At 42.4% G+C, this 26,637-nt stretch overlaps 1 protein-coding gene across 1 annotated transcript in view; it reads right to left on the reverse strand.

Annotated features, from left to right (window-relative positions):
- The window catches only part of iqck (IQ motif containing K), a 156,868-nt gene that overhangs the window by 73,035 nt on the left and 57,196 nt on the right, over positions 1 to 26,637 (reverse strand). Inside the window, exons 3-6 of the mRNA XM_068056166.1 lie at positions 22,387 to 22,531; positions 19,048 to 19,145; positions 6,592 to 6,644; positions 5,546 to 5,623 (exon numbers count right to left, since the gene is read on the reverse strand). Of these exons, the coding sequence (XP_067912267.1) occupies positions 5,546 to 5,623; positions 6,592 to 6,644; positions 19,048 to 19,145; positions 22,387 to 22,531 (374 nt within the window). The remainder of the gene's footprint in view (positions 1 to 5,545; positions 5,624 to 6,591; positions 6,645 to 19,047; positions 19,146 to 22,386; positions 22,532 to 26,637) is intronic.

Consider the following 26,637-nt stretch of genomic DNA (forward strand, 5'->3'; position numbering starts at 1 on the left):
CATTTCTGTCCTCAGCCTGCTGCAGTGTTCCTATGAATATCAACAGAAGCTTGAGGAACAGCACCTCATCTTCCAATTCGGCATTCTACAGCCTTCTGGACTCAATATTGAGTTCAACAAATTAAAAAAAAAAAGAAAATATATATATATATATATAATAAAATAAGTAAAAATTATAAACAAACAAAAAATAATGGGGCACATGCTCTGAAATTGTTGAACAGAGCTGTTCATTATTCTGCCATTAGCGCTCTCTCTGGACTCATGCTTTGTCTTTCGCTACAACTATTTAGCACTCCATTTGCATTCTGTTCCATGACATCGGTCATTTAATCTCTCGCCCCTCTGTTTTATCACAGTCCTTCCTTCTTGTTCTTCTGCCCCCCCCGCCCCCTTTCACTTGATTGTTACATTTCTAACTTTTGCCAGTTATGATGAAGGGTCACAGACCTGAAACATTAACTCTGTTTCTCTCTATACAGATGCTGCCAGACTTGCTGAGTATTTTCGGCACTTTCAGTTCTCATTTCAGAGTTCCAGCATCCACAGTATTTTGCTCTTATTTGAGTGGTTCACTGGGGTTTGCCTCATCTGTTAATGTGAACTTCTCTTTTTGAACACAATGTAAATATTGACACATGATGCCAGACATGTGAGCTTCCATTCTTTAATGGCAAGGCTAGAAAAGAGGAAAGAGGTGGTGAAGAGAAGAAAGAGTCATTGAAGGGGGTCAGTGAAATCTCCGGAGAGAGAATCTGCGTCATCCATTAGTGGATCTATTCCAGGCTGTGTCTTCAATTGAAGTGCTCTCAGACAGTTCAAAGTGAGTTCCAGACCATGCTGTCCGCCTGGGTTAGACACGGTCAGCTGAAATATGGCGAGGTCAGATGATCTCCGAAGTTGACAACATCCTGACATGACCCTCGTGTCCTGCGTGGGGCCCGGCCGCCTCCCTGTGCAGCTGGGGCACCTCTGTGTTCTGCATCTTCCTCCTCTGATTTAGAGCTTTGGATCAGAAATTGGCTAGCTGAAAGAAGACAGAGGGTGGTGGTTGATGGCAAATGTTCATCCTGGAGTTTAGTTACTAGTGGTGTACCGCAAGGATCTGTTTTGGGGCCACTGCTGTTTGTCATTTTTATAAATGACCTGGAAGAGGGTGTAGAAGGGTGGGTTAGCAAATTTGCGGATGACACTAAGGTCGGTGGAGTTGTGGATAGTGCCGAAGGATGTTGTAGGGTTCAGAGGGACATAGATAGGCTGCAGAGCTGGGCTGAGAGATGGCAAATGGAGTTTAATGCGAAAAAGTGCGAGGTGATTCACTTTGGAAGGAGTAACAGGAATGCAGAGTACTGGGCTAATGGGAAGATTCTTGGTAGCGTAGATGAACAGAGAGATCTTGGTGTCCAGGTGCATAAATCCCTGAAGGTTGCTACCCAGGTTAATAGGGCTGTTAAGAAGGCATATGGTGTGTTAGCTTTTATTAGTAGGGGGATCGAGTTTCGGAGCCACGAGGTCATGCTGCAGCTGTACAAAACTCTGGTGAGACCGCACCTGGAGTATTGCGTGCAGTTCTGGTCACCGCATTATAGGAAGGATGTGGAAGCTTTGGAAAAGGTGCAGAGGAGATTTACTAGGATGTTGCCTGGTATGGAGGGAAGGTCTTACGAGGAAAGGCTGAGGGACTTGAGGTTGTTTTCGTTAGAGAGAAGGAGGAGGAGAGGTGACTTAATAGAGACATATAAGATAATCAGAGGGTTAGATCGGGTGGATAGTGAGAGTCTTTTTCCTCGGATGGTGATTGCAAACACGAGGGGACATAACTTTAAGTTGAGGGGTGATAGATATAGGACAGATGTCAGAGGTAGTTTCTTTACTCAGAGAGTAGTAGGGGCGTGGAACACCCTGCCTGCAACAGTAGTAGACTCGCCAACCTTAAGGGCATTTAAGTGGTCATTGGATAGACATATGGATGAAAATGGAATAATGTAGGTCAGATGGTTTCACAGGTCGGCGCAACATCGAGGGCCGAAGGGCCTGTACTGCGCTGTAATGTTCTAATTCTAATTCCTCTTCCTCCTTCAATGAGCTGAATCATTCCAGTGCCTCACCCTCTTCAATATCCACACCTCTCTGGCGGGCCATGTTATGAAGACCGCAGCAGATCACCAAAATGCATGAGACCCTTGCTGAAGTGTACTGCAGGGCACCAACCAGCCGTTCCAGGCACCGAAACCACATCTTCAGAACCCCAATGGCCTGCTTGACAGGGTTCTTTGTGAGCAGATGGCTTTGGTTGTGGTGCCTCTGTGGTTCCATCTCAGGGTCACATAAAGGGGTGAGTGGCCAATTCAATCACGTAGTTTACGGGGTGGAACAAAGAGCTGTGGCATCTTGAACTGCTGGAGGATAAGTCATGGCAGCTGCCAGGAAAGGAAGTGCAGTCTTGCAGGCAGCTCTTGATGTGGTCACAGATCAGTTGAAAGTTGAGGGAGTGGCAGCTCTTGCTGATGATAAATCTCACTGGCCAGTCACTCGGTGCCTTGATGGCCACATGGGTGCAATCGGTGATGCCCTGCATTGAGGGAACCCAGCAAAGGAGGCAAAACCCACTGCCCTATGTGCCTGGGAGGCCCCATTTGTCTGAAATTGAATGTACTGCCTAGCTCTCACAAAGAGGGCATTGGTGATCTGCGAGATACAGCAGTGTGCAGCCGTTTGCAGGACGCTGCCAAGGTCTGTAGCTGATCCTTGGAAGGAGCCAGAGGCAAAGTAGTACAAGGCCACAGTGACTTTGACGGCTACTGGCAGGGGAATGGCGAGCAGCTACGAGGTATGAGGTCTTCTGCCATGAGGGCACAAATCTCTGTGACCATCTGACTGGATAGGGCCAGTCTCCTGCAGCACTGGTTCTCCAACATCTCAAGGTAGCACCGTCTTCGCTGGTAGATCCTTTGCTGAGGACATAGCCTCTGTTGCTTTCCTGCCCCTCATCCCTCTCCTCTGTCCTCTTCATGCTTGGGACTCTGCATCTGCTACTGAGGATGTTGATCCTCATCGCCACTTGACCCCAAATCTGAGAGTCATGCTCCCATTACCAGCTGCTGCCTTCCTTGCATTCAGTTGGACTCCCAATACTATCTGGAAGCCTAACCCCCTCCTTTTATGTACCGTGATGCCAGGAGGGTCACAACACCCTGCACTGCCTGAGCGTGTACAGACCATTCACCCTGCAACCTCCACATATCTGATGGCATCATTATGCCAATGGCTGAGTGTCCCTCTCAGCTGTGCTCCCTTGTATGGGCCCACCTAATATCATGGCACGGCCCTGATTGGCGCCCCGCTGTGTTGCTGCCTCCATGTCACTGGTCTGTCCCTGATCGAGCATGCAACCTGTTCACCCCCACCAATATTTCTCAAAAAGCTGACAATGAGCTCGTTAACATTAATTGGTTTCATTCCTGAATTGAGTGGGTTTCCAGGTCCCACCTTCCCCTGTTCTGAGGAAAATCGCCGATGACAGGAACAGCGATGGGAAACCGGCATGCCTGCTGGTGCTGCTATTTTTAGCGCCCAACCTCCTCCAAGTTCGCCCCCATCGGGACCTAAAAATCTGCCCATTAACTCTGTTTCTCTCTCTGCAGCTACTGCCTGGCCTGCTTGGTATTTCCAGCATTTTCTGATGTTATTTCTGATGGGATAAAAGTCTATTTACCCTCATTGTCAAAAGTCCAAATGAAATGCATTTGGGCATAATATTAAACTGTCCCTATTACTAATTGGCAATTTCACCCAGAGAGACCACAGGATAGCTGGTGACTGAAATGATGCCCCTCTTGAGGTTGGGGAAGAACAAAAGGAGAATTCATCCTTTTAAAAAGTGTTCCATTTCCCAATTCTTATATGCCTCACCTTGATTAGCACAAATTCAAATCAATCATTACAAGTAACATCCCCAGGACAAAAAATATAATTTATCACTGTGAAAAGGTTTGTTATTTTGTTTTCCTTCCTATATTTGTGGTTTAACTTCTAATTTTTTTTAAACAGTGTCTTTATTTTCTCTCCTCCCAGGTTCCCCTGTTTTAGAGGTAACAAAAACAATTTACTCTCAGGCCTGAGGTAATGCTAAGAAGTATCTCCAAGAACAGTTCAAGAGGATGTTCACTGAGTTTATCCATTAACGTTACTGTCATGTAACACCAAATGCATGACGTAATCGCCTTGATGCCTGCAGTATTGATTCCCAAATGGTAGCCTCAACAGCAAGGAAAAATCAAGTCAATAAAATTGACTTAAAATAAAATGTTTTGTGACAGATTGCAAAGGATATTAAAATCAATAATGTTTTGTGATATGAATTGAGATGTAGCTCCTTTAAATCTTATGGTTATATTTTGATCAATTGTCAAGATGGACTAGGATAAAATTACTTCCAAAACTAAATGTTACATGCTATATAGTTGTGTTCTTTTTTTTAAAAATACACTTTTAGTCGCTTGTCTAATTTTCTCCTCAACAAAATATGGATAATTGCATACCCTGAGAGCATACACATGTAAAAGAAGTAGATATGAAGTAACATACTTGAACCGGACCAGGTTTTCCCACCCTGCACTGTCATTCAGCAGTTTGTGTGGAACAAAGAACAAAGAAAATTACAGTACAGGAACAGGCCCTTCGGCCCTCCAAGTCTGCGCCGATCCAGATCCTCTATCTAAACATGTCACCTATTTTCTAAGGGTCTGTATCTCTTTGCTTCCTGCCCATTCATGTATCTGTCTAGATACATCTTAAAAGACGCTATCGTGCCCGCGTCTACCACCTCCGCTGGCAACGCATTCCAGGCACCCACCACCCTCTGCGTAAAGAACTTTCCACGCATATCCCCCCTAAACTTTTCCCCTCTCACTTTGAACTTGTGACTCCTCTAAGTTATTGACAAATACTCCTAGAAAGTCAGGCACCTCCAAAATTATGCATTAAAGACAGTAAAGATTGTGATTTCCTCTACTTTACTTTTAAAAAAGCTATTGACCATTTATTCATAAAAAAACAACATTCAGTAGGAATTATAATAAAAAGAAACTTAGAATAGTTATTGTTGTACAAAGCAATATTTCAATGCCTTTATGGTGGTTGCATGACATGTGGCCTCATTATGTAAATAATGACAAGACAATGGTAAGTAATCACAGTGATCTAATCAATTTTCAAAAACAATTAGTTGTGTTTGACTAAATAAGGTATTTATTTCACATTTCATTGAAAATTTTACCTGATTAAGATTCATACAAGTTCTTCTCCAATGAGATTATTCATTCATCCCCTACTCAGTTTTTTTTTTAAACACAGTTTTCATGGATAATGCTCTATCAACTAAGTGTATTGAAGTAAATGAGCAACCCATATTCTTCAATTCTTGTTTTTTCACAACACATCCTTTGATGTAACCTTTATGTCAGAACTATCTGTTGGCTTTGAAAGAGTCTGTCATTTACAAATGGAAAGATATCTATTTTTATCAGACTGATTAAGCACTTACTGATCTTTAAGCCAATCCTTAACAAAGGGAATTTCACAGAAAGCAATGAATTCCTTGTCTGACCTCCTTAGATTCTTGCTATGAAATGAAAAGATCAGAATTATAATTAGTTTTTCTTCCATTTGTTACAAGTAATAATATGCTTTACTTGAAACAGATGTATATTCCTTGGGCAAGTAAAAGGACACCATGGCTGGGATTTTACCCTTGGCAGACGGGAGTCATCCACCGAATGAGAAGTTGGTGGCGAACCCGCTTCCGCCCAGCCTGGGGATCCGACCCGCATTTTGTGGGTCCCTGGCCTTTAATTGTTCTGAGGTGGGACTTCCACCCATTGAGGTAGGAAGTCCGCCTAATAGAGCTGTCCGCCAATCAGTGGGCTGGCAGCTTTTAGTCCCAGTAGCGCCACCGGGAGCGGTGGCCGCTGCTGGGACTGCTGCCCAGCTTCAAGACAAAGTTGTCGGGGAGCCCAGAACCAAGGTAAATTTTTGTTGCCTCACCGGGAGTGATTGTTCAGGCCCTGGCGAGGCAAGGGTGGTCCATTGAGGGGACGAGGGGCGTGTTTGGTGTTGGGGATGGCAGGGGCACAGGGTGCCTGATCATGAGGGCCCCCCACCAGGCCGTCAGAGAGCTGCCTGCTTTTGTTAGGCGGCTTCTCTTGGGCCTGAGACACCCGCCTGCCAACAGTAAAATCCCCGTGGTGGTGGGCTGAGGCCCTTAAGTGGCCGTTGAGTGGCCATTTAAGGGCCTTGATTGGCCTGGGGCGTGCGGGCTGTTTTTCACCGCCGCCGCTCTGCATAAAGTGGCGATGGATGCGGGATCGGGTCAGGAAGGGCCCCTCCCGCTTCATTTTATGCACCCCCCCCGCCCCCACCCCCCAACCCTGCTCTTTGGCAGGGCGTAAAATTCCAACCCATATCTTAAATTACTGCTCACATCTCTGGCGTATAAGACATAGCTCAAGTAATTGAAGGCCATTATACGGAGGCTGTTCCCTCTTTAATGCTAAATAAATTGAAAGAGCTGCTAAAACATGAGAAGCTTACTTGTACAGCCATTCTGCCAGGAAGTCACAAGCATTGAACTTAGTCCTTTTTCTCTGCAGAGAAAAGCAAATGCAAGATTATGGACCTCAATCCAGTCAAGAATTTACAATTATCTCTGTGAACAGCAAACCTGTAGTATCCACCTAGCCACTTTCTCCATTAAGTTGAAATTTGGTTTTATGTCAAACTGCATCTCAGAAGCCACTGTCTGTATTTGACTAGCAATTGGAGCCAATCATGTGTATGTAGAATGAAAAGCAACAGAAAACAAAAAAGCAATTTGCTTTAATCGGTTTCTCCTGAGAGAACACAAACAGATTCAAGGTTGCTTTATAGGTGCTGTTATGCAAAATGCTTTTTATATACTTGTAATTATACTTTTCAATGATCAAAATTAGTGATTTTTGAAATGAAAAAAAAACTTTGGAAACAGTAATTGTGCCAAAAGATGTTGCACCTCTTTACAAGAAAGATGAAATTAATAAGCTGGAAAATTATAGGCCAGTTAGGTTTACTTTGGTTATGGGTAAATTTTGAGAATCCTTAATATAGAATGAAATTAGTGAATGTTTGGAATGGCAGAGTGTAATAAAGGATGGTCACCGTTGATTTGTAAAGAGCAGATGCTCATTTAGTTTAACTGAATTTTTTGAGGAATCAGTGTAAATACAAAAGGCATGTGGTGAATGTTGTACGTATGGATTTTCAGAAAGCATTTGATAAAATATTGTTACGTGTGCTTCCATTTTTTGTGAAATTATGAGGATTTGTGTTTTAAAACTGAAAAAAAAATTCCATAGATGCTGATACTTTGTGTTTTTAAAAAAAAAGGTCATCAGAAGGTCTTTTGGACTAAGCTTGTAAACAAAAATTACTGGAAGAATCAAGGAGTGCTAAAAACAAGCCCTTACTGGAAGGCACCTGTCTTCAGATAATTACCCAGCAGTGTTTTTTCACTTGGGGAAAGATGTTTACAAAGAAGTGACAGGTCAAGATTTAAAGGGGTCAGCAGGCTTGACTCTTGTGACATTATTTTAGGTTTGGCTTTGGACAGTGAGTTGGGATATGGACAGTGTTAAAAAGACAGTTAGAGAAAACTTGCCAAGGGAGCAAACCCCAACTCAGCTTGTTCCATCTCTTTAAAAAAGTATGCCAACTTTTCCATCTCTTTAAGAAGCCCTGAGAAGTAAGTATAAGAAACAGACTGAAACTGTTGCCGCAGTTCTCATGGAGAGCCTGCCCAAACTGATCTTCAACATCACCAGACAAGAACTGTTTTAGGAAGATCCCAGTGACAGCCGTCAACGCGTATTTGGGACGCCAAACCAAAACAAAGCACATCTGACATTTTTCCATATCTTCTCTTTTTTCTTCAAGAATGAGCAGGTATTCAGCCAAAGTATTCTTTTTGTAATAGAGCTCTAAAGAGTAAATCTCTATTTTTCGGTTAACCAGTGTATGTGTGTATGTGTGAGGGGCTAAGGTAAAAGAGAAGCTTTGCTTTGTTACTGGTTATGTATTGTTTTATAATAAACTGATAACTTTTGCTGTTTATTAAAGAAACCCGGTTGCTATATTTTATTCTGGGATAAAAATGGAGTCTATGATTGACCGTATCGGTAACTGGCAAAAAAATTTAAATATATGTTGTGACCAATGGAGAAGTGGAACTAGAAAATCAGTGCACTCCTCCTGCCTCAGTCGTAACAATATCACATAAGAGACTTGCTGTGGAAATTAAAGCGTCAGAGTAAATTCACTGACCCTGCAATGCCAACAAGAAGCCATGCTTGAAGGAAATGTGACTCAAAGAAGCAGCACTACAATGTTGTGGACTAATCTCCAACCTGGCCTCCCTGTTGCAAGTTCAACATTGGTGAATTTACTTTCTGGTCTTAAAAGCTTATATTGTTTTACAGATGGAGAAATGGCACGGGACAAGGAGTAGGTGATAAATGAATGTTTTTTCAGATTAGCTGATGGTATACCCCAAGGAACTATGCCAGTATATATTTTCTTTCCATTTTATTAAAATGACTTGACATAGGCACATAGGGAAATGGTATCAAAGTTTGCTAATGATGCCAAATTAGGGGCCATGACAAACAGTAAGGAGGGATGTAGGAAATTGCAAGAAGCCATAGAATGGTGGAGTGGGCAGATATAGTTCAATGTAGAGAAATGTGTGGCCCATTTTAGTTCAGTCATCCAGAAAGACCCTATAGTCCCCACACTGCAGTATCTAATTTAGTTAAAGTTTTCCAAGGTTTTTTCCTCCATTAATCTATCAGAAAGTCCACTCCATTCATTGATCACTGAAGAGAAACTTCTTGACATTAGTCCTAATTTTTTTTACCAGTTTAAATTGTGCTCTTTGGTCCTACTCTTGCAATTTATTTTGAAGTAATTTTATAAAGTTACCTTGTTCATTCCATTTACTATTATATATCTAATGATCACCCCTCAGATACTTTCTTTCAAGGTTGAAAAGCCCATGTTTCCCAGTTTTTCTTCATAAAGCAGACCTTTTGGTGCCTTTGAATATAAACATAAATTAAAAGGTATTCAGCAGCAGAGGGGCTGAGGTAGTGGTGGAGGCAAGCAATGCGGCAGGAGTGGAACTAAGCAGTCCTAATATAAAATAAAAACAAGAAACGCTGGAAATACTCGACAGATCTGGCAGCATCTGTGGAGAGAGAAGCAGAGTTAACGTTTCAGGTCAGTGACCCTTCTTCAAGTGTTCTGAAAAAGGGTCACTGACCTGAAACGTTAAATCTGCTTCTCTCTCCACAGATGCTGCCAGACCTGCTGAGTATTTCCAGCGTTTCTTGTTTTTATTTCAGATTTCCACTATCTGCAGTATTTTGCTTTTATTTATATAAACAGTCCTAATGATGGGCCGGATCTGGGGTTTGAAGCTCAGTTCTGGGCCAAATGGAATACAGAGGCTTTGTGTGGTCTGGTTCAGGCAGATAAAGTAGAAAGGGAGTGATGTAGGAATCAGTGACAAGGAAATGGAAGTTTATAAGGTGGGGGAGGGGAGGGGGTTGTTTGTGAAAACAATTTCACTCTTGCCGATGTTCAATTAGATATCAGGTAACACATAATGCAGAGTACATTAATACAAATGACCAGGAAATGATTGTAGATTAATAATTAACATCCAGCAGTGAATGATGTATTACCTTGTAGAAATGGTAATATTTTTTCTAAAAGGAGTGTCATGCTAGACCCCCACCTACCATACAGACATTAAATTTCAAACTGTTGCTGAAGTGAAGAAAGGACATGTTTAAAAAATCACCAGCCCCTTGGCTGGAAAAATACTAACAGCCAGTGCTTGGAAGATCAAAGGGGCTATTCCCTGCTCCAATTTAATCCACAATGGACTTTGAGCACCACGTATTATGTGTAAGACGAGACATTCCAGCGTCAGCTAAGACCAGAGAATCCACAAACAGACATGGTCAGAACAGCTAGTCACATGACCTATCAGCATTCCGAAGGGATCATTCCCTCCGCGACACCCTGGTCCACTCCTCCCTTACCCCCACCACCTCGTCCTCTTCCCACAGCACCTTCCCCTACAATTGCAAGAGGTGTAACACCTGCCCATTTACCTCCTCTCTCCTCGCTATCCAAGGCACCAAACACTCCTTTCAGGTGAAGCAGCGATTTACTTGTTCTTCTTTCAATTTTGTATATGTATTCGCGGCTCACAATGTGGTCTCCTCTACATTGGGGGGACCAAACGCAGACTGGTGACCGCTTTGCGGAATACCTCCGCTCAGTCCGAAAGCATGACCACGAGCTTCCGGTTGCTGACCATTTCAACACATCCCCCTGCTCTCATGCCCACATCTCTGTCCTGGGATTGCTGTAGTGCTCCAGTGAACATCAACGCAAGCTCGAGGAACAGCATCCCGTTTACCGATTAGGCACACAACAGCCTGCCAGACTGAACATTGAGTTCAATCATTTCAGAGCATGACGGGCCTCCCTGTTTATTTTTATTTTTAGTTATTTTTTCTTTTTTATTTGTTTATTTTATTTTAGTTTGTTTAGTCTGTTTCTACTGTGCTTACCCACTGTTTTTTTCCATGTTTGTGCTTGGGGCCAGGCTGTTCATTTTTCTGTCAATTAACACCCTCTCTGCTTTGTCTTTTCACCACACCATTAACATATTTTGCTCCATGATCTTCTGGTCAGTTATTCTCTGTGACCTTGTCCTATCAACACCTTCTCTTTGGTTATCCCTTGCCCCACCCCCGCTTTACTTGTTTAAAACCTATTACATTTCTAATATTTGCCAATTCTGATGAGGGGTCATTGACCTGAAACATTAACTCTGTTTTTCTCTCCACAGATGCTGCCAAACCTGCTGAGTATTTCCAGCATTTCTTGTTTTTATTTCACATAACTAACCTGCTTGGCAACCTGGATTTTTCTGAATTGTACAAACAGTTTGAACTCAGTGTCTGTTTGCTCCTGGACTGAAAAGACCTCTTCTGGCTGGCTCGCCACAGCCTCTCCTGTCTGCTCCCATCTCTTTCTCATGGAACTCCAAATCCACTGAAGGCATATGAACCCCAAGAGAGATAAGTCTCCTAAAGCGAACAAAGCTTAAGAAGAATACTGGGCCCCAACGAAAAGCAAGATCTACCTACAATCAAGGACTCTACAGTGAGCTCGAAGATCAGTAACAAACCCTCTTCAGAGATTGCCTCAAACTTTTCCATTTTATTTCTTCTGCTCTGTTCTGTCTCTATCTGCATGTGTGTATCGCATATGCATGCTAGCGTGGGCACGTTGCGCATCCATAGGCGTTAACCGAATTAGAGTTTAAGTTTAATAAATTTCAACCTTTCTTCTTTAAACCTAAGAAAACCTGTTTGTGTAGGTTGCTTTGCCTTATAACTGGAAAGCAGTGAACAAGGATTCACCAAGGGGGAGGTAAAAACACGGTGTGTTTAAAATAAAACTGTTATGGTAAGACCAGGTGAAGGCTGAGAGGAAACCCTAGTTCCCTTTCTCACCTGGTCGTAACAGGAGGCATTCAGCCCTTGGTTCTAATCAAATTAGTTTTCACTTCAAAACATTGAGGAACTTCATTTTAACTTTTGACTTCAATGGAAAAAAGTTGAGAGAGATGCAAATTCACTATCCCCTGTATCCACTGTTATTCACCCGATAATACAAGTTAAAATAACCCCCATATTGAGAGAAAAACAAAAGGAAGTCACCTCTACTGTATATTTTTGTGAAAAACAAAGTAATTTATGTGCCAGCATGAATCCGTGAGTTGGAAACTTTTTTTGGCTCATTGGGGGAAAAATAGGCAATGAACTAAAGGTGCAGGAAAAACAGAGGAAATCTCTGCACACTGTACATTGTTGCTCTCAGATGTCTGACTTAGATTACAGCGAAAGGGAAACAGTTGCATAAGCATTCAAAGTTTAGAAACACAACTGAACCGCTATAAATACCATGTCGTTTTCAAATGCAATGCTCAGTGGGTTTAAATCTGAAAATATGCCACTTTTGTTGGTTCGTCATTTTAAAATCTGACTCCATTGGAAGCTTAATTTGTAAAGATTAACAATTAAACAGTTTTATCTGAGGATCTAAAGTTTATTAGAAATGCTAATGTATGGACAGCAGTTCTAGTACTCAATGATGAGTGCCAAATAATGGTAAATTAGTGTGCCAAAAGTGCTAGTCACTCCAATTTTTTGCATTATTAAGTAAGTTTCACCAGCTCTAATTTGGGACAGTGGTGGAATGTGAATAGGTATGATTGAATGGGAGGATAGAAACAAAACTGCTTGACCTCTCTCATTGTGCTTAAATTGTACTTCCTATTGGCAGGAATTGAATGGAAGACAAGCTCCAAGAGCCACCACACAGCAAGAGATCAAGGCGTGTGGATTAGAGTAAAATGAGAATGTTGATTGCAGTATCCATCAGCTCTGGAAAGTAAAAGAATTTTAATGGAGAGTTGGGGAGGAGAACTGCTGACCTGAATTTACTGGGCTAGAAGCAGGGAATGGTCATGCTGTCAAGAAGGAACAAGGTTTCTTTTACCCATTCTATCTGATGTGTCTACACTGAATCAAAGTAGACTCTGTGAACCAAAGAGCTGGGATCTGAACCTACAAATGAAAACTGATATTTGTATAATTTGTATTTCGATATAAAGGTATGACATTGCTATGCTTATATGTACAAAATGAGTTTTAAAAGAAGATAAAATTGAAACAAATGTTCAGCACCAGTAACAACCAGCAAGGAGGATCTGACTTGCTATACCATAGGCAGAATTTTAACCAGAAATTCAGCAGACTGCTGATTATTGACACAAAAAAGTCAATCAGAGAAGATGCTGAGCACAAGCAAAGTATTTCCGTTGTGGAAAAATGACGTGCATCACTCACACACACTTGTTACGACCGGGTGAGAAAGGGGTCTAGGGGTTCCCTCTAGGCCTTTGCCTGGTTTAACCATAACAGGGTTTAATTTTAAAACAACATGTTTTTAGCTCCCCCTCAGTGAATCCTTGTTCACTGCTTTCCAATTGCAAGACAAAGAAATCAAATCAGACAGGTTTTCTTAGATTTAAACAAGAAAGGTGGAAGTTTATTAATCTTAAACTCTAATTCGGTTAACGACTAAGAGTACGCGATGCGACCACGCTAGCGTGCAAATGCGATAAACCCACATGCAGACAGGGACAGAAAAAGTAGAAAGAATAAAGGGGAAAAGTTTGAGGCAATAACTGGGTTGCAATTACAGTCCTTTGAGTTCAATGTGGAGTCTTTGGTTGCCAGTAAGTCTTGCTGTTCGTTGGGGCCCAGTGCACGCTTTAACTTGCTTTGAAACATAGAAAATAGGAGCAGAAGTAGGCCATTTGACCCTTTGGGCCTGCTTTGCCATTCAAAAAAGATCATGGCTGATCGTCTAATTCAGTACCCTGTCCCTGCTTTTTCCCCATATCCCTTGATCCCTTTGGCATTAAAAAATATATCTATCGCCTTCTTGAATATACTTAATGACTTGGCCTCTACTGCCTTCTGCGGTACAGAATTCCACAAGTTCACCACTCCGAGTGAAGAAATTTCTCCTCATCTCGGTTCTAAATGGCATACCCCGTATCCTGAGACAGTGACTCCTGGTTCTGGACTCCCCAGCCATCGAGAACATCCTCCCTGCATCTAGCCTGTCTAGCCCTGTTAGAATGTTCTAGGTTTCTATGAGATCCCCTCTCATTCTTCTAAACTCTAGTGAATATAGGCCTGTACGACCCAATCTCTCCTCATACTTCAACCCTGCCATCCCAGGAATCAGCCTAGTAAATCTTCTTTGCACTCTCCATGGCAAAGGCATCCTTCCTCAGATAAGGAGACCAAAACTGCACACAATACTCCAGATGTGGTCTCACCAAGGCCCTGTATAACTGCAGTAAGACATCCTTGCTTCTGTACTCAAATCCTCTTGCAATGAAGGCCAACATACCATTCGACTTCCTAATTGCTTGCTGCACCTGAATGCTTGCTTTCAGTGACTGGTGTAGGAGTCTTTTCTCTCTTGAGGTTTAAGCGACTTCAGTAGGTCCAGAGGTTTGTGAGAAAGCGAGAAAGAGCCAGCCAGCAGAGAGGCTGTCATGTTCCATGTTCAGTTACAATCTGCAGTCTGTTCCCAAAACTGTCCTGTGAGCACAATTCAAAACTTCAAGTTGGCCAGCAGGTTAGTCATGTGCTTAACTACTTAAACAAACTCCTGCGTTTGTGGATTTCAAAGTTCTCGATGGGGGCGGTTGGGGGGGGTGGGGTGCTGTCTTTTATCCTGACAAGATGTGGATCAGCATTGCCCAGCCCAATCTCTTAATTGAATCAGTGAGCAATTATTTTGTTTCTCCAAGCACTGTCTCATAGTCATACACATGTCCTCCAGCCAAGGTGTCTGGTGATCTCTTTTTAAACAACTCATTTCTTCTCTCCAGCAAAAGTTTAAAACTAATGTTCATATGACAAAATTAATATGCCTCATTCTTAGCAGGTGGGGGTCTTCATGACACCTCCACACCCAGCAGAATGAAATGCGATTTTTTTAAAAAAGAGCATTTCATTAACAGGGACTAGAGAGAAGATAGGCACAGGAAAACATACCTGCATCTCGCATTCATTCAGAAATCATAAAAATTGTAATAGGCTATCTCCTCTTGGTTGCAGTGTGGCTTTAAACTGCCGTTTTTGGCAACTCAATAAACATGTGATTTTTGTGGAAGTTTTTCAGTTTGCACATTTCCAGACTGCCTCGGGTGTCTTTGTTCTTGTTCAGCTCTGCAAGGGGAGGATTAGATTTAATTAGCCCTAGGTTGGAGTTCGGCTCATGGGCGTCGGCAGTGGGCGGTTCCACTCTGAACTCTCTTTCAATGCTTTGATGAGTCATGCAAGGACTTTTCACCTAAGGGGATGGTTGGTTCCCTTTTCTCCTGACTGTGGGGGTAGATTCCTTGCTAATCTTCCCTTTGTCCTCTGGGACATTCCTGCTTGCAGGTATTTGTGCAGGTTCTACTGCATGCCCCTGTGTCACTTCAACTAGGTGAGGCATCACCCTCATTGCTTCTCTGCCCTCTCGAGGACTTTCTTTCTCTCTCCATGTAAATGCTGTTAGCAACTCTGGTGGGGTTCATCTAGTGTCTGCATTTACATAGGAGGATGTGGGGTCCAATGTCTCAAATATTTCGGGGTTGGCTGACCGGACAGTAGGGGTTTCCATGTGGCATTCCTCCCGGACTTCCTTTAACCTGCCCTCGGTCACTTTTTCCCCTTTCCTTTCTAACCTTTTGCCAGCCATGTGCCTGCCTGTCCTCTTTTGTTCTCGGCAGGGGTCCCTTACAGTTCACCTGCCCTCTGCTGGAGGGTCCTCCAAACACCAATACAGGACTTAAGGGTGCAAGTTTCCCCTCAACCTGGCACATGTGGTAACTCCCACAGTACTCCACCACATCTTTGTGAAGCTTTGGCCAATGAAACTGCTGTCTTACCCGGGCTTTGGTTTTTCATATACCGACATGTACAGTCACTGCATTCTCATGGGCCATTCTTACTATTTCTCTCCGGTACCTCTGCAGCACCACAAACTGGTGAACTACTGTTCACTCCTTGCTCTCAGGTCTGTGAGGAGGACTCCATTTCCTCATCAGTACCTCATTCTTTAAATAGTAGCAATCAGGGACCCCCTCTGTTTCACTTTCAGACTGGGCAACCTGTGCTAACTCTCTCAGTACTGGGTCGGCTCGCTGAGTCTCAACTAGGGAAGATCCATTTATCTCATTCATTGGGTCTTCTAACTTTCCAAAGAAAGTCTCAGACAGACAGACCTCATGGTCATCTACCTGCAGTGCCAATTCAGTCTCCTCTGGGGGAGCTGGTTTGATCCTGGCCTGATTCACTACGCATTCAGAGAAACTGCAGGGGACTGTCTCCTGCCACTACCCTGTCTCTCTGACCTCCTGCAGTCTCTCTTTCACTACTGAGGAAGCTACCACTTTGTCCCCGCCAGATCATTACCTAGGAGCAGGTCAACCCCGTCCACAGACAAACTTGGGACAATCTCTGTGGTCACCGGTCCCGAAACTAGGTCGTATTCCAAGTGCACCTGACGTAAAGGTACAGACATACACTGCCCTCCAATACCATTCACCACCATTCTGGTGTTTACTGCATTCTCTGGGGGAAAGGTCAGGCCTTTTCCCAGTAAAAAGGATCTAGTGGCCCCTGTGTCCCTGAGAATTACTTTGGGCATGCTTGCCCCACTCGAGGGCTATGGGGTTACTCTCCCTTCAGACACAAAACCCTGATAACCGTCAGGAATCCTATTACATCTTCCTGCACGCAGCTGTAAGCTTCCTGGGTCTCACTCTTACTGCAGTTAAAGCCACAGCTTGTTCTGCTGTGCATTTCATCAGACTCCCTTCTCCTTCACTGAGCAGGTGTGCACTGATTAACCCTATAGGTTTTCCCTATAGGTTCCAGCAGTCAGCTCTTCGATGACCTGCTTTATTACAATGGAAGCACATAGGTCTCCGGGTCTCATTCCTACTTACAGCACCTTCCCTTTTGGCTGGAGGAGGGCCCCTGTGTCTCCTGCTTTTCTTTCCCTCCCAGGATTGCTTGGACTTCTAACACATTCCCACCCTTTGTCCTTTTCAGATTTGTGGGGGTGATTGGGAAAGGTTTTCCCCTAGGAAACCGACTTATAAATGAGAGGAAACTCATTGGCCAGAACTGCTGCCTGCCAGGCACTATGAACCTTCTGTTCCTTTACGTGTCTTCATGGAGAGTGGGAGAGAGCTTTTAAATTCCTCCAGCAAAATTACTTCTGAGATTTTCATAGATGAGCTGCCCTTTAAGAGCCCTCAGCCACTGATCAAGCCAGCTGCTTATTTCTCTCAAACTCCAGGTAAGTTTGATCAGCTTGCTTTTGAGGGTTCTAAACTTTTGGCAATAGGCATCTGGTACTAACTCATATGCCCCAAGGATAGCATTTTTTGTCAGTTCATAATTGGATGAACTCTCATCTGGCAACATGGAATAAACCTCATGGGCTTGCATTGTAGCAGGAGAGTCCAAACCTCAGCTGGCCACTTTAAATGCCTTAGCAGTTTTTCAAAAGACACAAAAAAGGCTTCCACGTCTCCGTCATTGAATTTTGGGATTAATTGGGAATGTTTTAACAATTCTGTACCCAATCCTGAATTACGCTCTTCCATATTGGCCATGCTTTCACTGGGGTTACTCTGTCACCCCCTAGTTAACTCAAGCCGCCTTAGCTCTCTCTCTTCGCATTCGTTCCGGAATATTATTTCTCTTTCTTTCTCCTGTCTCTCTTTCTTCACGTTCCTTCTGGAAGGTTCTTTCTTTCTCTCTCTCCTGTCTCTCTCTTTCTTCAAATTCAAGTTTCCTCTGTTCCAATTGTATCTTTGCTAGCAATACCCAGTCAGAGTCTACTTCTAACCCTGTTTCTGCTTCTTCAGATTCATGGCAAAAATGATGGGCCACTAGTCTTAGGAGTTCAGACTTCCTAGACTTGCCACGTACTGTGATCCCACACTGCTCAGCCATTTTCCTCAACTCCTCCATAGACGGTGCTTTTAACTTATCCCAAGTTACTTCACCCTGGCTTGGGGAGCTACTAGCTTCAGTCGCAGACATATTCGTATTCTAGCACACACAACCACAAGAAAACCTTTATTGAAATCTTTTCTCTTTTTAATTGGGATGAATTTGGGTTCCCACTTCCAATTACTCATTTGTCTTTGGGTCAAATCCAGGACACTAGCCTACAAATTTCTGTTACAACCAGGTGAGAAGGGGTCTATGGTTTCCCTCTCAGCCTTTGCCTGGTTTAACCGTAACAGGGTTTAATTAGCTCCCCCTCAGTGAATCTTTGTTCACTGCTTTCCAATTGCAAGGCAAATAAATCAAATCAGACAGGTTTTCTTAGATTTAAACAAGAAAGGTGGAAGCTTATTAATCTTAAACTCTAATTCGGTTAACGACTAAGAGTACGCGATGCAAACATGCTAGCATGCGTATGTGATAAACACACGCAGATAGAAACAGAAAATGTAGAAGGAATAAAGGGGAAAAGTTTGAGGCAATAACTGGGTTGTAATTACAGTCCTTTGAGTTCAATGTGGAGTCTTTGGTTGCCGGTAAGTCTTGCTGTTCGTTGGGGCCCTGTGCATGCTTTAACTTGTTTCGATGTAGGAGTCTTTTCTCTCTTGAGGTTTAAGCGACTTCAGTGGGTCCAGAGGTTTGTGAGAAAGTGAGAGATCGCCAGCCAGCAGAGAGGTTGTCTTGTTCCAGGTTCAGTTACAATCTGCAGTCTGTTCCCAAAACCGTTCTGTGAGCACAATTCAAAACTCCAAGTTGGCCAGCAGGTTAGTCATGTGACTAACTGTTTAAACAAACTCCTGCGTTTGTGCATTCTAAATTTCTCGGTGGGGGTGGGGTGTAGTGCTGGCCCTTACCCTGACAAGATGTGGAGCACCATTGCCCAGCCCAATCTCTGTTAATTGAATCAGTGAGCAATTCCTTTGTCTCTCCAAAAACTGTCTCTTAGTATGCACATGTCCTCCAGCCAAGTGTCTGGTAATCTCTTTTTAAACAAGTCATTTCTTCACTCCAGCAACAGTTTAAAATTAATGTTCATCTCACAAAATTAATATGCCTCATTCTTAGCAGGTGGGGGTCTTCGTGACACACTCTTAACCAATTGTTGCAGTACTGGAAGCATGTCACTGCCCTACCACATTCCCACCCCCAATCTAGTGTGGAACTAAGAAAATATATGAAAAACCTGATGAGAAAGATACAATCATATCAACTAAAATATTGATCTTAAAAATGAAAATTGCCTGGAATTATGAAACTGATAAAGGGCACTGACCTCAAAACATTTCTCAATTTTAGCTTGTTTAAGGGTTTCAAACAGGCCTGGGAGAAGCACAGGAAATATGTAGTGTTCCAAGTATTGTCTTGGAGAACCTTCACAAATTATGAGTGGAAAGAAAACAAACATCACAAAGACAATCTGATATATTACAATAACCTAATTCAATGCGTTGTTTCAAGAGCAGCTAAATGTAGATTGTAATTGAAGCTTATAGTGGGCACTTTGGATGAAAGGATCACAGAAATAGTAGGTGCACATTGGCTTCAGGCATTATAAAAATCATGAGGTCACTGGAGATCAAAAACTGTAATCGATACTTCATACAAGTCTAATTGTAAAGGATTTTAAAAAAAACAGGAAACTTTAGTGGTAATGCACTGTAAATGACCTAGCTTCCACAAACTGCTGTGAAAGTGTTGGGAGTGGTGGGGCGGAAACAGGGGGAAAAGGGTGGGGGAAAAGGAGAAACCAGTCAGAGTTATTTTCCCTCATCATTATCCTGTAACCACTGCAAGAAAATGTGCACGACTGAACATTAGGTGATGGGTTTGAGCTCCATTATGGTGTCTTCAAACAATGTGACGTCACTCACTGTCTGGGCTCATACATTAGACTCTGCTGATGAGGTATTTGAGGCTTCTGGCATCCCAGCATACATCACTGTCACAAGAAAGGGAGAGTAAACAACCAAAACCAGGAAATATGAAACAGGAAGGGGGGAATTTTATCATTGCCATGGCGTTCCCAATGGCGGGACCGAAAGTTGTCATAACCTCTGCTCCAGCTGAAAATCCTATTTTCCACATGGTTCTGTATTCAAATTAGTCGTGCGGCAACAGGCACGGAGAACACATGGGTTCATGCGGCGGGGGCGGCCTTTCATTGGTAGAACCCGCCATCACTGCCCCAAGCACCATGATCACCAAAGATATAAAACATTCTACTTTAGTTCTAGTGTTATATCCATTCGCAGTGTGGGAAAACTTGTGCTGTGAAAACAATAGAAGGCACAAATATCAGATTGGCTCAGTGGTAACATTCTCACTTCTGAGCCCAAGGTTTGTGGATTCAAGCCTCAATTCAGGAATTGGGCACATAATCTAGGTTTACATTTTGCTGTAGTACTAAGGGAACAATGTATTGTCAGAAATGCCTCAAACAGAACTGAGGCTCGATCTGCTGTGCACTTGGAGGCAAAAGATCCCATGGCAACATCAAAACAGATTAAACCGGTCATTCATTTTATTGCTAATTGTGAAACTGTGCTGTGTGCAAATTGGCTGTCATGTTTACTGATGTAACAGTGACTATACTTCAAAAGTAATTAATTGACTGTGAAGTGCTTTGGGGTGTCCTAAAGATGCAAAAGATGCTACAAACAAAAATGGGCAATATTGAATCAACAGCCCATTTTTACATCCTACCCATTTTTCTTTTTCACTGAGTCCCAACTCGCTATCACCTGTTTTGCATCACTGCTAAATACCAATTTACCACTCCCTCTCCATGTTTTGTTTTCATCGGCATTCATTTCAATCACTGTCTCCATATTGTATGGCTAATTTAATACAAACTCCATTTTACGAGCACTATTCAGGCAATTTACTGGGCATTTTCTCAACAGATCTAGAAAGTACCCTTTAGGCAATTTAGGATGCACCTTTTCCACATGGTCATCTGTGATTTTGGCTCTACTGCAATGTTGGGAATATTTTTGTACTATATTATACCAAAAATTGGCCAATTCTGATCCAATATAGCCGAATACTCATTTGACTTTTCTGATTAGCTGTGGACATCAAAAGTACTCTAAAATACTCCGATATATTATTTATGGTTACAACTAACATTGACCCACCACCACTGCCCTCCACCCCATTATCATCCCTTTTTTCCCCATCACTCCTGAAAGCAATGACTTAAAATGGGATACATATATGCCAATATATATGCTTAGCTGGTGTGCATTAGCAGGCTATTCATTAAGGGGTTATCATATGTAAGCCAGGTGTTGTCTACACATAATAAAAACAGAAGGTGCTGGAAGGTCTGGCAGCAATTTTTGATGAAAAGTCATCGACCTGAAATGTTAACTCTGTTTCTCTCTCCACAGGTGCTGCCAGACCTGTTAAGTACTTCCAGCACTTTCTGTTTTTATTTCAGATCTCCAGCATCCGCAGTATCTTGCTTTTATTTTCGTGTTGTCCACACATTCTTGATTGGCAACTGTACAAGTGTTTAACACTAATGGCGAGGCACAGGGTGTCAAGGAGCTCGCTCCCTCCGAGGATGAGTTTAAAATAAACTTCATGTGCATGTTCTTACATTTTGGACTATTGTTGAGAAATCCCAAATGCAAAATGGGCAGGGAGGAAGCATTTGGGTAGACTCTCTTTGGGTTAATATGGACATATGAGCATACCAATGGCCTTTCAGTCCTATTATAGGTAAAAGTTACCATTAGCCTCTCCTTTGAGAGATGCGTTGATGGGTAAATTTAAACATGCTTGTGAAATTTGTCATTTCCCAAGTGTTTATTTTGTTTGGAATCTTATTTTGGACATCAGATATGAAAAAAGCTTACAAAAATGTTTTTTTTAAAGTACTTAGTAATTTGGACAGTTCAACAACAACAGCGGTGAAATCTTTACACATGGTTAACTTGTTCCAAAATGTTGACATGTTTAGATGGTATTTTCTCATTGTAAATAATATTTACATAGGGAATTTTCATTGTGAATGTTGACATTAAAAAAGTGTTAAAAAGACTAACACAATGAACAAGAACTGCATGTTAAATGCAAGATTTTTAAACAGAGAGATATGATAGCAGTAGTGATCCAATTTTCAAAAAATAGTACCACAAATTCTTAAGGGGACAAAAGTCTAGATGAAACAGGGAAGCCATTATTAGCTAAAGTACTCTCCCCAAAATCTTCAAAAAGCAACATTTCTAAACAGTTGGGGGGGGGGGGGCGCGCGCAGGGGGAAATCAAAATTTGTTACCTATTTTTGATACCTGCCAAAGCATAAACAGAAAGTGTGTTGCTCATTCATTCTTCCCATTAAGTGTAATGATTGTAGCTTAAAAATATTTATCATGCACTTTATCGCGCAAGAGGATTTTTTGAAGGTTAGGTCAAAGAGGAAATCAGTATAATCTCAGAACAATAACTTCTTTGAAATAACTGCACAAGAGACTCACTTCATCTAATTTACAGTATAAATAGCTTGAGCTGAGTTTGTTCTACTAAATTAAATAATTCCCCCTTTTTAAAAACAGAAACAGTATATATGCACAGATGTGAGTATTATACTACTTGCTTTACTTACATGTTTTTTGATCAGGTGGTGGAACAGGTGGAGGTGGTGGTGGACTTGCAGGAGGAGGAGGTTTCTGAACAATTGCATAACCTAAAAATGCTGGATGAGAACATTCAGCATTGAAGTTTTCTAACACCGATGTATCCACTGAAACCTGGAGAAAACAATAAAATTTCTTTACAGCTTGCCACCCATTTTTACTTCATGGAGCACAAGAGGGCAAAAGACAGGGAGGGGATAAAAAGGAGACAAGAGGGGCACACATACACAATAGGGGGCATAAAACAGAATGCATCTGCAAGGGAGAGCATAAGTGCACGCAAAAGAGACAGAAAGAGAGACTGTTTAAAAGAAAAAGCAAACAGGATCGTTGGCTTTATAAATAGAGGCATTGAGTATAAAAACAAGAGCTGGTATTTTATTTTGGAAGGGGGAAGTCCTGACGGTACCATATGTGGGTCCCGAGTCCGCATGGGCGGGCAGCAAAACCACAATTGCAATTGTCCTGAAGGTGGTCTCTTAATTGGCCGCCTCTGGGCCCGCTATCCTATTAAAGACAGTGGGTGGGCTGCTGATGCTGCCAGCCCAGAGGGCCAGCAGCTCTGGAGCTTCAGCAGTGTCACTGGGAGAGGTGGGTGGTGCTGAAACAGGCCAGAGACCACAAGGACACTTCAATGTGGAATCGCCCTCAAGAAGGTAATTTGAATCTAAAAAGGTGGCTGAGGGTAGCAGGCCCTGCCAATGAGAGGGGAGACCTCGTCGGATGTGTCTTTGAGACCACGAGGGTGCCATTGACTTGCCACAGCCCCCTTTTTAGGGCATGGAGCCTCCGTTTCCAATGCAATCCCACCCACCACCCAGGAAGCTGCTGGGAGACCACCTCCATGCAGCTGGTGGCCTCTCCATGCAAAGGGGTGGGGGGGGGGGGCACTCCACTGCCAGCAAAATGCCAGCAGCCGGAGAAAATAGCCCTTAATTGAGCCTTTAATTATTGAAATTGGCTGTCTGCCTCTGTGGGGTGGGCAGCCATTCCAGCATGCAGCCTGCGGCTAGGAAACTTCCCCAGTGGTGTGACTGCGTCAGGGAGCTATCCTGACGAGGCTCCCGGCATTTGAGATCTACCAGAAAAATTCGAAAGACGAGGGACTTCAGTTATGTCAAGAGACTAGAGAAGCTGTGATTGTTCTTCTTAGAACAGAGAAGGATAAAGAGAGATGTAATAGAGTCAAAGTTATAAGGGGTTTTGATGGAATAGATTGGGATAAAGTGACAGGAGGGTCAGTAACCAGAGGACACAGATTTGATAAGTAACAAAAGAACCAGAGTACAGACAAGATGATTTCTTTTTTTTAATAAAAGCAGTAAGTTGGTGTGTTCTGGAATGCACTGCCTAAGGTGTGTGATGGAATATAGGTATAATAGGCTTAATTAGGTAGAATTTGGAAATAGTTAGTGTATTATGCCTTTTAGAAGTACAGATTGAATAAATGGCCAGTTTTCAGACCTCACTGAAATTCCCCTTTAAGAAAGTAGAGTTAAATATTTCAGAGTCCCTGTTAGAATAGAATTTTTGTTGCCAGGGAATTGGAAGATAAATACACACATTGAAATATCCTGTGTGACATCAGTAAGAGGTAGCAATAAACTTAATTAGTTTATGGGGTTGTTGATGCAGACAAATTGGCTCCGGAGGTTGCTTTAAGGTACCATAAAAAAATGCAATTCAGAAAATGAACTAACAGGAACAAGAGAGGTCAAGTAAACACAATTATAAACATTTTGACCAGATAAAGGCTTAGAACTTTAGAAAACAGGGGGTTTCCAGTAAAACATTAAGTGGAAATGGGGATTAAAAATATGGATTTTAAGAACACAGGGAGGTCACATAAATGCTGGAAGTCAGATGACACCTTAGAAACAGTATAAAAATGAGAGGTTTTGAAAGCAAAGTTTAGGGGTGTTGTATCCTCAAACAACACTTCTCATCCCAGGCCTTGCTTGGGGGATTTAAGGTAAAAGTTTACTTTAAATTTTGATGGATATTCCAAGATAATTTTGCTATGACATTAGCAAGGTTAAACTTTTGGATTCTATATTAGAAATAAGAATGTGTGTTACATCTCTCAGTAATATCTGATATTGTGATAGACTTATCCACTTAAGAAGTTTATTACATGTTAAATTCTTTAATAAGTCTATAAAAGTTAATAAATTGTCTCATGTAGTATTCTGTATAACCTCTGTGTTTCTTTAAGTGGAGAGATACATATTGAAGAGAGTTTCCCAGACCCTTATAATATCTGGGATATCTATGACTTCACAATAATATTAAAAATAGGCTATCCAAAAGATGGTAATATTCTCTGTTGGTTTTCTTTCTTTGAGGGAAAGCTAGTACAATTCTTTGGACCCAAATAAGTGTCTAAGAATTTGTCTGGTTTGAACTTAGAGGAGATTAATGGGGATGTGCTCCTGATTTGGTTTAGTCTCTATAAGGGGTTAAAGTCATAAACCACTTCAGGTGGTGGAAGCAGATTCAATAGTAACTTTCAAATGGGAACTGGGTGTATAATTGAAGAAGAAAAACTGCAGGGCCATAGGGAAAGAGCAGAGGATTCGGACTAATTGGATAGCTGTTTCAAAGAGCCACCACATGCACGATAGGCCAAATGGCCTCCTCCTGTGCTGTATGCTTCTATACGTAACTGCCATGTTGCCTGAGCATTCACACCTGTTGACTGCTTCCTATTTCGGTCTTTGAACTATCTCAAACCCCACCTTTGAGCTGATCCCAGCTGTCAGGTCTGCCCTTCCTCCACTCTGCAAAACGGATGCCATCAGGCTGGGTTCTAGCCCATACCAAGTTTTAAGTGAAATTCTGGCCTCTTGCGCATCCCCAATTTTAAACACTTCACCATTGGCCAATGTGTCTTCAGCTAAAAAGGCTGCAAGTGCTAAAATTCCCTCACTATACCTCTAGTTCCTCCTTTAAGACATTCCTTAAAACCGACCTTATTGATTAAGCTTTGGGTCATTTCCCTAATTATCACCTTATGTGGCTTGGTGTCAAATTTTGCTTGATGCCATTCCTGCAAAGAATCTTGGGATATTTTGCAATGTTAAAGGTATTATATGGTGCAAGTTGTTGTCGTGAAAAGTATTTTAAATACTGTATTTGTGGGCTGCTAGCAATAAATCTGCCAATACATCTATAGTGGACATAGTTCTTAAAAAACTATTTCAAGACAAAACTCAGGCTGATGGTCCAGGAATGAGATGGGGCGCGGCAGGAGTGGAGGAGAAAGGGAGGGCTGGTTGGGGAAAGCAACAGCCTAAAGCTCACGATCTGACCAAACATGTGCCTTATTCACTGGGTCCACCCCATTCAATGCCACCATTCTCTAGCTATCAGCATTACCCTCCCAGACTGGAGCTCTCCATCCCCAATTCTCTCTGTCCCATGATATCCCTTTTGCTCCAAGACACCAAAATTCGATTCTCCAATGCTCCAAGTTCAACCAAACTTTCCAGGCCTTCGCATCCTCTGTTCACAGTTATGATAGGCACCAGTACTTTCTAATGATAGTCCCCCTCCACATTCCAGAATTGCAGGTATGGTAGCATAATAATTATATTACTGGATTTGTAATTTGGAGGCATGGACTAATGATCTGGAGATCTGATTTCAAATTCCAACTTTGGAGCTGCAGAATTTAAATTCAGTTAAATAAATATGGAATAAAAATTAGTATCAGTAATGCCGACCATGAAACTGCCAGATTGTCATAAAAACCCATCTGGTTCACTAATGTCCTTTAGAGAATGAAAGCTGCCGCCTTTATGCTGTCTTGCCTGTGTGCGACTCCAGACCCACAATAATGTGGTTGACTCTTAACAGCCCTTTGAAATGGCCTAGCAAGCCACTCAATTGTATCAACCCATTATGAAAAAGCACAATAAGAATGAAACCAGAAGGTCCACCAAGCGTCGACTTAGGCACTGGCACTATAGAGGCATATCTAGCCCAGTCAACTTTTCAATGTCCTCATCATTAACAGCTGGAGATTTGTGCCAAACATTCAGACAGCTTTCCCACAGACTTGTCAAGCAACAGCCTGACATATTCATACTGACAGAATCATCCCTTTTACCCAAAATTCCAGACTTCTCCATCACTATCCCTGAATATATTCTGTCCCATCGCCAGGACAGACCCACCAGAGTTGGCAGCACAAGGGCATACAGTTGGGAGGGAGTTAC

This window comes from Heterodontus francisci, chromosome 24 (assembly GCF_036365525.1).
Source record: "Heterodontus francisci isolate sHetFra1 chromosome 24, sHetFra1.hap1, whole genome shotgun sequence".
Lineage (NCBI taxonomy): Eukaryota > Metazoa > Chordata > Chondrichthyes > Heterodontiformes > Heterodontidae > Heterodontus > Heterodontus francisci.